Below are 11649 nucleotides of genomic sequence, written 5' to 3'. Positions count from 1 at the left end.
GAAACCTCACTCAGGATGATCTTTTCTATTTCTATCCATTTGCTGGAAATTTCATGATGTGCTTATTTTTAATAACTGAGTAGTATTCTATTGTGTAGATTAACCACATTTCCTTTATCCATTCTTCTATTGAGGAACATCTATGTTGTTTCCTGACTTTCTAAATAAAGCTGATATGAATATAGTGGATCTGGTGAGGAACACTAGGCTGTCAGGCTTCTTCCTCCTTTGGTCTTCCTCATTTGATTCATATGCTATGTTGTCAGAGAACAATCAGACTCTCTAAGCAGAAAGTTACAGCAATACAGGCATGAGGCAATAAAACAGAGCAGCCAGAATGAAAGCCAAATCTCTTCAGAGCTTAGCATGAGCACCAATNAACAGCACTGAAGTGCCTCAGGACACACAGCAGGAGGGAGAGTTAATGAGCTTCACCCTCAGCTGCAGGCAACCCTCAGGATTCCTGAGACTTTCAGTCCTGCTGGGGTTACTGACCCTCTCTGGAGTCTGAGTGCTCCTTCTACCAGCCATGAGGACTCTCTGCTCTCTGCTGCTGATATGCTGCCTCCTTTTGGCATATACCACCCCAGGTAAGCCTGAGGACCTTCAGCACCTGCTCAGGACTGGGGACATGGAGGCAGAAAACTGGAGCAGGGAGAAGCTGTGATCCTTGCAGGGATTTGACCTATTCAGGAGCAGACTGGAGTCCTATGCCTGACATGGAGGAAATGCCTTGTAGCAAAGGGATTCTTCATCTTTAGTGAAGCTCCTCACACACAGAGGCCAGCTTCTGGTCCACAGACAGGCATTTCCATACTCTCCCAAGTCACTGAGAGGTTTCCCCAGGTGCCCTGACTCAGGGCGTGTGCCACCACTTCTCCAACATGAACTGGGATCGATCTGTTTAAAAAGCAGAAATGGAGCATTTCAGAATAAGTTCCTGGTGCAGTAATGCTGGTAGCCTTAAGAAATAGAGTATATTGGCATCTTAGACCCCATAGTAGTTGTATTGGGGAAGAAGCTTGAGTCTAAACATAAAAGCTACACTCATAACTCTGCTTCTTGTTCTTCCAAAGTGAGTGATTTCATTACCTGTCTCCAAGGTTCAATTCCATGACAATTGCTTGGAGGAGAAAATTGTCCCATGAACTTAGACATGTTATCTATCTTGTATCCAGAAAAGGTTCTCAAATACTTGGCATTATAGCTATGACCCTAAAGGATATTTGCTCTCTCCTTGCAGCTGTTGGAGATCTAAAACATCTTATACTCAAAGAACAACTTACACGGTGCTACAGGTTCGGAGGATTCTGTTACAATTCCAGGTGTCCTCCTCATACCAAGCTTATGGGTAACTGTTACCCAGACCATCTCCACTGTTGCATAAATATGAATTAATTGGAAGGAAGCACATGGAAGCCAAGTGACAGATGTGTAACTAATATTTTAATAAAGAAACATTTCTTTAAGCTTATCTACTTCAGATTCTATTGAAAAGCGTCTTTTGGTTTAGAAAAGATTAAGATTAACCAAGGCTAAGGTCCAGGCTTAGAATATGAGAGGTGGCATTCCAGAAATACTACCTAGTCCTGAGTAATGATTTGAGTAATGTCACTTTTATGTGAATTTATTGCCAAACCACATGTGAGCAGTGCAGAAGAACCACACAAGACTGGAGAGGGAACACAACCCTCAGGCCTTATGTGACCTAACAGACAGTAACTCTTCCATAGTCTCAAATTTAAGTAAGGCTTTGTTTGTAGGTCTAGGGCTTACAGGACTTAGGGCAGTAAGTGGCAGTTGCATTAGAACCTCATTTATAACAGTAAGGTGTCTCACCAAACTTTTCCCCAAGGGATAACACACACTAACACACAAAATAACACCTTATTTTTTGGTTCTTCATACAATATATTTTTACTATATACTTTCTTGTCCATCAACTCCAACTTCTCCCCTGTGTACACATTTCACTTAATTCTCTCTGGTAAATAAAACAAAAGAAAAAGAAAACCTGTGCATACACATATGTCCATACACAAGACAGAGAAAGATTGAGCAGGGGGAGAGAGAGAGAGAGAGAGAGAGAGGAAGAGAGGACGAGAGGGAGGAAGACCAAGAGAGAGGGGGGGGGGAATGTGGAGTCTAGCTTGTCTAAGGCAACTATTATTGAGCAGGTAGTCTGCCCTGGATGTGCTTGATGATTCTACTGTTGCTCCTATTACCAAAGAATGAAGGGATCACATTTTTATACTTTTGAACATGTAGAAATTGTGGTGGTACTCAACTAGAATACCCTACTCTCTGGTGTTCACAAAACAAAATGTACTATGCTTGCTACTAGAGAAGAAAATTATCATCAATCTCACCTAGCTGTGAACACTCAAAGGCTATGCTAGCCATACCTGATAGTGATAATGTGGCCAAGAACATGAGACTAGACAGATCATATGACATAGGGAAAAACCTACTATAGTTATTCTATTACATTTATGTACTAATAAAATGATACTTGTGGACATATTGCTATATCCATAGATCAGTACATCATTCATCCCACATCAGAGATACTGTTTGCCATAGATAGAAATTAACACACAGAATTCAACAAGGTTCTAGCTCCCCTTCAACTGGCTTGTTACACTGGCCTCTGTCTACCTGGTCCTCTCCAGGGTGTCCCTAAATGTTGTGCCTGGTCTTCTTTCTTTGGGATCAGGAATGATAAAATCATGGTTCCCACCCTTTTCATGTCCCAAACCTGATTGATCAAGATGTAAATGAAGAGAAAAGAAACATGAGTATCAGCTAATATGTATTTTCCCATGCATTCAGAGTTGATCCAGACCATTTTCCAGCTGAACACCCTGGAACGACACCCTCTTCAAGACTACAGCTTTGGTTTACTTTTTCCTAAAATATATAGAATTTAGCAGGTGTGGAGTCATAGCTTGGGCTCCAGCAAGCTATGTTAGTACACTTATCTTGCACAGGATAATTAACATTGTATAATTAGTAGAGAAAAGCAGGAAAAGGAGCCATATTTGACATGGTCATATTAGGAAGAACAATAAATACATCCATTAACTCCCACTACAATCCAGTGCACATTTGAGATCTTGATACTGAGGACAAGTTTTAGACAGAAGGTGGGAGACAGAAGATCAGGCCAAGATGTGGGCTCACCATCACTGTATCAGCTCAAGATCATCTGGCAAGTTGCAAATCTTTCTCTGGGACATAAGTTCCTACTCTGGCTGCTCTATAGGTTTCCTACTTTTCTTCTTCTAGAAGGTGATTCCTAGCAGGATTCTAATTTCTTTGGGACCACTGTTTCAATAATCTGATAGCAAAAGATTGGGGCACAAAATAATATTTTGGAATATATTCAACCTTACCAGGCATGCTTGGTATTTAAGCATGTAACTAAGGATAACATGATATAGAGGACTGAATACATATGAGGAACACAGCCACATAAATTAAATACTAATGAGTCATGAAATTCATTATACACAGTATTATGCAGCTATATTATACGTAATACTACACATAGTATAATAACATGCTCTGGAAAAAGATAGAAGATATCAATAGCATAAAAGTCAATCTTAAAGTCACCATTGAAAGTTGAATGTTGTTTCCAAATAGTCAGAAGCAGGATAAAATAAGAAAGTACATAAAAGTAGGGTGATGATACAGTCAATAACTTGTCCAGTTAAAAGAATTTCAGAGAGAGAGGCAAGTTTCATGGGGTCTCTTGACCTCCATTCTCTGGCTCTGGCTCTGGCTCTGGGCTTGCCCTTCGATCCTGAGAAGGCTTATGCAGTTACCTTCTTTCTGTCATTTGGACTGGATAACCTCAATGGAGCTGATTTGGAGTTCATGGATTCTTTCCTGTTGGCTCAAATCTACTGTTAAGCTCAATTTAGGTTTTCGTTTTCAACACTATAAATTTTATGACTTTTGCATAGTGAAAATTTTGCTAGAGCCCAGAAAATGAACAAATCTGCTATTTTATAGAGATAGCCTCTGGGGGATAGTAATTTGAGAGCAACCAAAATCTAGTTTCCTATCAAAATTTTCTCAAATATCTTCAAGGCAACACAAGCACATCTCAAATACTACATATCCAGTATATCTGCTGCTTGCTGTTCTTTGACCCTCTCCTTGTTTCACCCCTCTCTACCCTACCACAGTTTTATTCTGTTTTTATGTATGTGCAGTGATTTATTTTGAGATTCCTCATGGCAGCAAGACCAGATACTGGTGGTTATATTTCTATGGCTGGATTATTTTATTTAGTATAATGTTCTCCAGACTGACCAAGGAAGCAAATGGCATGATCTTCTGAAAGCATAATTCATTCTTGTGCTTAAGGTAATTTCCCTCTAAATTTCTCTGCATTTTAAGATTTTTAAGTATAATTCAATTAAATGCTTTTCTGAGGTGAACAAGCCAATAATCCCAACACTTCAAAGACTAAGTAGGGGCATCACAAGTTGAATGCCAGTTTGAGGTGCCAAGTGAGCTCAAAGATAGTTCTGGACACAAAGAGAAGCCGTACCTAAAAGAAAAAGGTTTTCCTCATATCCACTGTAGTTTCTTTTTTTTCTCTCTCTCCATTTGCACATGCTATTTATAAGCCTTTTTAACCTAGACCACTCAGTCAGTCAACAGGTTCTCCAGGCCAAGAGCAAGGATTGAAAAGAAAGGTCAACTAGACAAAGCTGTAGCATGCCCCCTGTCAATTCTGAGACTGAAGGCAGGTTTAATTTTTCCCAAGCTGCTTTTATACTATTTTAATTACATGCAAGTATTAAGGGCAAGCAGTACAATAAGGAACTGGTAGTTTGGGAGAAGGAACAGGAAGAGGAAATTCAACTGGTGCAAAGGCACAATTTTACAGACCCAAGACTACACTGGAGAATGTGAGAATTCCAGTGAGAAATATTATATTACACACCTAGGATTTGCTAACTGGAAGAGCCCAGACATTCTTACAAGCCTCAAAAACTCAACTATATAAGTCTGCTTGACTTACAGACATTCACTAGGAATTTGCATACCAAAATACACTATTAATACTCTTTAAATAGGTATACACTAAGAAAAATGAAAAAGTACTATGCTATGGGGGAAGCCACATTCACCATTATAAGATGGCACCTGAGCCCGAAGGGCGTCAGCCAACTAACTGACAACTAACTGACAACTGTTGTGCACATGCTCAAACAGCACAGCAAGCCCGGAGCATGCAATGAGCATGCAAATGAGGGTACATAGTGAGCACCAATCATAGAGTGACACATTCCTCTTAGGCCTATTTAAGCAGCACCAGTTTTCAGGCTCGGGGTCTTTTTGCTTCAGCAATAAAACCCGTTTAAAAACGTCTGCAGAAGGATCCTGTTGTGGCGCGTCTTTCTTGCTGGCAAGTTAGGCGATCGCGGCAAGTGGTGCTGAAAACACGAGAACCAGAACATCTGAGGCACATGCGAGGACCCCCCTGGAGGACAGGGAGGATTCAGAACTGCATGACGTGGGAATAATAAAGATAAGCTCTGAGAGGTATGCCTCCATTGGGGGAGGATTTTCTGTGGGTTGCTCTCACACTTCCTGTGTTGTTTATGGTCGCTATAAAACTAAAAGCAGGCACGCCACCCCTGTGGAAGTTAGTTAAAGATGGCATACAGGATAAACAGTGTGAAATGCTGGTTAAGGAAGGACAAAGAGTACTACAGGATCTACAGGGGAGCATGTCAGAAACAGAGCGCAGTAAGGTAACAGGAGCGCGCAGAAAACAGAGACAAGGAAAGAAAAGGGAAAAGCAAGAAAGGAAAGGAGAACAAAAAGTGCTGCAAAAGGGTGCAGAAGGCCATAAGTTGCTGTACCCACTGGTGGAACCAGAACTTCTTGAACTGACAAGTTCTGAGGAGTCAGGCCTCTCGGAGAGTGAGGAGGAGGCCTTAGAAAAGGCCGCAGCAGCCTATGAGTCAGATCGTTATGGCCCGCTAAGGGGTAGCTCGAGTGCCCACCCACCACCCTATCAGGAGAAAGGTAGAAATGAGTATAGATACTTGTTCTATCCCGAGAAAACACGCAGGAAGTTACGGCAGATGTTTCCTGTGTTTGAGGATGCCAACAATGTTAGGGCAGCTATTATTACAGCAATTGCAGTATCTGCTGCCGCCGCAGTTATGGCTAGAATAGCCATGGCAAATCAGGTCAATACAGCCAATACCATCAATGAGATTGATGAGACTACCTCTGAGGCATTGTCCACTCTACAGAGAGTTGATGCACAGCTAGCCTCAGGTATATTACTGGTCAATCAGAGTTGATCTGCTACAACATCAAGTAGATACTTTGACCGATATGGTTCAACTGAGCTGTGTCTCTTCCACACCCAATTTGTGTATTACCTCTATAAAATATGCTAATGATTCTCGTTTTAGCAGCCAAAACATCTCTGATTACCTGAAGGGACAATGGTCCATGGAGCTGGAGGAGTTGCAACAGAAGCTACAGATGCAGATCCTAACCCTTAATGGGACACATGTTGAACCCATCACCCTTGGAGATTTTACCTCTTGACTTCTGCATTTTCTTACTTTAAGGAGTGGGTGGGAGTTTCTCTATTTGGTGCAATAATATGCTGTGGAGGAGCACTGTTACTTTGATTGCTGTGCAAACTTAAAACCCAACAAAGATGTGACAAAGTCATCATCACTCAAGCTCTTTGGCCCTTGATAGTGGTGCCTCCTCAGAAGTCTGGTTGTTACTACCTAAAGAATATTATGACCTGTTGAGTTGTTAGCTTTTGCACCCCACAGGCCTTGCTGCCTATTGCACTGGGACNAGTGACACTCAACACCCTCGAACAGCCCTTGCACAGCGCTGAGTTCTGCTCATTGCACGCGCTAGGGTGTTTTGGGACTGGTCTTGTACTTTCCATCTTGATTTCCATGGATTGAGAAAATCCGAGGATAGATCGATGGAATAAGCCTTTTTTCAATAAAACAAAAAAGGAGGAGATGTGGGAAGCCACATTCACCATTATAAGATGGCACCTGAGCCCGAAGGGCGTCAGCCAACTAACTGACAACTAACTGACAACTAACTGACAACTGTTGTGCACATGCTCAAACAGCAATGAGGGTATATAGTGAGCACCAATCATAGAGTGACACATTCCTCTTAGGCCTATTTAATCAGCACCAGTTTTCAGGCTCGGGGTCTTTTCGCTTCAGCAATAAAACCCGTTTAAAAACGTCTGCAGAAGGATCCTGTTGTGACGTGTCTTTCTTGCTGGCAAGTTAGGAGATCGCGGCAATGCTATCAAAGAAGTCAGCAGCTATTTTTTTTTTTTTTTACCCAAACAGAGTTAAATTTTAATGATATTAGGAGTTAGAACAAATGTGGAACATTTTCTATATTAATACACTGTTGATAGGAGATTGAATAGAAAACCTCTCTTTCAAAGGAAATTCGGCACATAGCGTAATGATGATCATATAGTCTGTGATCTAACAGTGTTAATTTTATTAGCTGGTATACTTATTAAAGACAATTTAACTACTCCTCATGACCTTAATGTAAAAATGTTAGCACCCTACATGTTAATGACAAAACGAGATTAGGTCCGTGCAGGAAACAAAATTAATGCCTTCGTTAGCAAAGGAATAACACTATATATTATGTGTAATTTTCTCCTGGATGCCATTTTGAAAAGATGTATAAAAGGGAACTTCTAGTTGACTCTGCAGAGAATTTCCTTAAATGTGTTCTGTTGAAATTGTGCCGCATAATGAGATGATGTGTAAGATTGGAAAGTGGACTTCCAGACCTAAAAAGACAAGAAAGCATACTGCATCTGTGATACATGATGTCCAAATCCATTGAAGCACATACCATGTCTTATTCATCATGGGTCAGGAGAAAAAGAGAGCTCATTACAGGACAATAGACCGAAGTTTTCTCATTCAGAAAGATGAGTTTAACAATGGAATACTACCACATAAAGAAGGGTCCCTTTGCTATCTAGTTTGCCAAAATCTCCAGTCTAGCATAAAGACAATGGCCCTCTTCCCAATGCACTCGGCTCTGGTAAAGCATCTCCACACAGTCAAAAAGGTCATTTAGCAGTGTCCCTAAATAACCCTGAATTCTAGTTCCCTTTGCTCTGATCACAGGGGCCTCCTCTCAATACTCTACAAATTTACCTAATAAGGCTGGTCCTCAATACATTGCTTTTTGCTGGTTCCCCATCCTTTGTGCCCCTAGCCACCATACTCTGCTATTGCTTAGGATTTTGTCCAGTTCATAACTTTTCTGTGAGACTTTATGTTACCCTCTCTTTAAAAATCAATATTCTGCCTCCATCATTCTCTTCTCTCACTAAATTTACTGTTTTCTGGCATTGCATATGTTTTACCTGCATATCTTTCTCATGGTTAGTCATGCTAGATAGAGTATAAAATACAGGAGCATAGTGAGTCTGACAATGATTGAATGTGTGAATGTAGACAACAATGGAAGGAAAGATGGTGGGTACTAGGTATTTGTTGAGCAATTGGGTGAACCATGAAGAGAAACAAATGTTAGATTTAAGACAAATAATGAAACATGTACACAGATTTTTACAGGGAAGGCTGGGAAACCTCCCTCACCCCTCTCATTTTTATTCCCTCTTTGAGTCATCTCATATAGACACGCATTCCTGCATACTACCCTCGAGGTTAGTCTAAGTCCCTAGCGTACAAATGAACAAAAAATCTTTCTTGAGTAACTTTTGTTCTCTTTGCTTAAGAAACACTGACCTCCTACAATTAAATATCTATGGCTTTATTGGGAAACAATCTTCAGTCAAGAGGCCAGGTGTCCCAGCCCTTACCATGTGTGACAGCTTCAAAAAGGAGGAAGGGCAGGCAGGCTACCCATGGCTGTTTTCCAGGATCACTTCCTGTTGACTGGCACGACTTCTAATGTCCATCCCACCATACCGCCTCTCTTCATTGTTTTGAATTGTGTTATTTCAGGTACTTCACTTAGTAACTTTCCAAAACCCCCAGAAAGCCATATCTGAATTATAAATTTCTATTTCTCAGAAAGCCATCTCTAAATACAGGCTTTAGCACCTACTGACAAATCACTACAAGTTAGGAATCTCAATTCCTTTTCTGTTCTGGATTCACATAAACTCATTCATCTCCTCAATGTGAATTTCTTAGAGTTTAACATGTCCAGACGATCTCTTTGCCCTCCCTTGTACTGTGTGGGCAGCTTCGGTTGACATAACTCACCTCTACCCTTTGTTCCATCCTTCTCCAGGGTCTTATCAGTTCCAAGAGCTCCCCTTTTTCTTACATCCCCTGACTGATGACTTCCTCTGGATTGTTTTCTCAACCTCAGTCATAATTGATTGTCTTCAACTTCAACTTCAATGGATGCAACCACCCCTTCCCTGGTTCTTTTGCTTCTCATCTCTCCTACCTTCTTAAAAGTCTGATGTTAGAATGAGCACAGGCAGGCTGTTGGCATCATAGAGAACCTGATACAACTCCCTCTTGGTTAGCACTCCAAGGTTTTATGCTCACGTGGACTCAGTGGCATTGTACCGGTTCCCACAGGGAGAACTCTTGTTCCCGTGAAGTGACTTCCTTTGATGCTGTACTTGAACCTTTCCCATCTAATGGGTTAATGATCATTCTCTTCTCCTGGTTCACTAAATTTTATTGCCAAACCTCCCTCCAACAGGCAAGACTGCTGGGCAAAAGAAAAAAGCCCTAGCAATTAACCCTCTACTTAATTCCCTGCTGATAGTTTACAGGTTTTAGTTGCCAAAGCCAGCAGTATTTTATCTAACTCCATGCATTTACTTGCAGATTTCACTTTTCTTAATAAGAATATTCTTTTTATATTGGTTATCTTATTATTTATATTTTCAATGTTATCCTCCTTCTAGGTTTCCCCTCTGCAAACTTCTATCGCATGCCCTCTTCCTCCTGATTCTATGAGGGAGCTCACCCATCCAAGCACCCTTTCCTGCCTCCCTGGCCTAGCATTCACCTACTTTGGAGCATTGTGTCTCCAAAGCACAAAGGGCCTCCCCTCCCATTGATTCCAAATAAGGAAATCCTCTGTTACATAAGCAGCTGGAGCCATGGGCCCCTCCATGTGTACTCTTTGGTTGGTGGTTTAGTTCCTGGGAGCTCTGGGGTGTCTGGTTGATTGATATTTTTGTTCTTCCTATGGGGTTGCACACTCCAATGGTTGGTTTTGGGCATCCCCACCTGTATTGGTCAGGAACTGGCAGAGCCTCTCAGAGGACAGTGATACCAGGCCCCTGTCAGCAAGTGGTTCTTGGCATCAGCAATAGTGTCTGGGATTGGTGTCCACAGATGGGATGGATCCCTAGTTCGGGCAGCCAGCAGTTTTTAACCATAAAAATGAGCAAGAAAGATTTGGGGGTGTTTCAGAAGTTATCAGCAAGCATTCAGTATAGTTAGAGATTTAGAATGCCAGAGACCATCAGTCTTTAAAAATACCACTATGTCCAATTCCGTATCCCACTTCACCTATTCTAGGCTGGGCACAGTCCAGGTATGGCACAGGGGGTGGTCCCTGATTGGATCAAGACTCAGGAAAAGTGTACTTTGAGTTGAAAGATAAACTATACCCAAACTGTTTTCTTTTCAAAGAAATTGGATTTTCTTCTATCAACTGACTCTTAAGAACACATAATATATGAATCAGTCTGCTTTGTTCATTGTCTACCAACATATGGATTATATTATATATACTTTACTTGGTGTATATTGTGATGCTTGTCTACTCTACAAAGTAAAACAGGAAACTATGTACATTGGGAAGAAAGTCCCACACCCCATCCATAGTTAGTCCATAAAGACAGTACAGAGTCCCACAGAAGGATGTCTATGATGCTCACACTCTAAAGCTCAAAGCTTCCTCCTCCCTCTCCCAGGTACAGTTCAGGAGACAATACTCTTCTTGCTTGGTCATCACAAGGACAGCTGTCAAGAGACTAGAAGCTTACTAGATAGCAAAACAAAACAAAACGAAACAAAACAAACTAATTCATCTTATTTATTCAAACCAACATGTCTAAGTTAAACACTGCCGAATGCCTGACTTTCCAAAGGAACCTCAAAATAACCCTGCTCCTTCCCTTGCAACCTTATTCCCTCAGTGGTACTGGTGTATGCCTGCAGCAGCTCTGCCTCCTGCTCCGGGACCTTCTGGAATTGTGAGCAGGTGTGCATTCCCATGCTTATCAGAGAAGCTACTACCACTTGATTGTTTCTGGGAAGGTCAGAGTCAGTTTTCTGTAATAATGTGACCAATAGTATATAGACCATACTCCAGAGTAAGCCCTACAGGGAAGAACAGTTAATAGACATGAACTGGAATCAACTGGTTTAAGAAAGAGACGGGTGTTGGATGTTCAGGGAGGTGGTTGTGGGTCTGCAAGGAGTTGGTGAAAGAGGAGAATGATAATGAAGCATTGTATGAAATTCTCAGGAAAATAATGATATTATTGAAATTTTTAAATGCATTTAAAACTTTTACCTCATTTATTTCTTTACATCTCAACCACAGATTCCCTACCTCTTTTTCTACCCACACCACTTC

The 11649-nt window shown here is 41.2% G+C and overlaps 1 protein-coding gene across 2 annotated transcripts in view; it reads left to right on the top strand.

Annotated features, from left to right (window-relative positions):
• The first annotated feature begins 494 nt into the window (after positions 1-494).
• LOC110337101 (beta-defensin 9) overlaps positions 495-11649 on the top strand; it is an 18658-nt gene continuing 7503 nt past the window's right edge. Inside the window, exons 1-2 of one of the 2 annotated variants that reach the window (XM_021219854.2) lie at positions 495-590; positions 1244-1398. In XM_021219854.2, coding sequence (XP_021075513.1) covers positions 530-590; positions 1244-1398 — 216 coding nt within the window. In that variant the 5' untranslated portion in view covers positions 495-529. Of the gene's footprint in view, positions 591-1243; positions 1399-11649 lie in introns of those variants that run through there. The other variant, XM_021219855.2, reaches the window with a different exon arrangement.

Source organism: Mus pahari, chromosome 19, assembly GCF_900095145.1.
Source record: "Mus pahari chromosome 19, PAHARI_EIJ_v1.1, whole genome shotgun sequence".
Taxonomy (NCBI): Eukaryota; Metazoa; Chordata; class Mammalia; order Rodentia; family Muridae; genus Mus; species Mus pahari.
The sequence above is the reverse complement of the archived record's forward strand: the minus strand, read 5'-3'. Positions and strand labels throughout refer to the sequence as shown.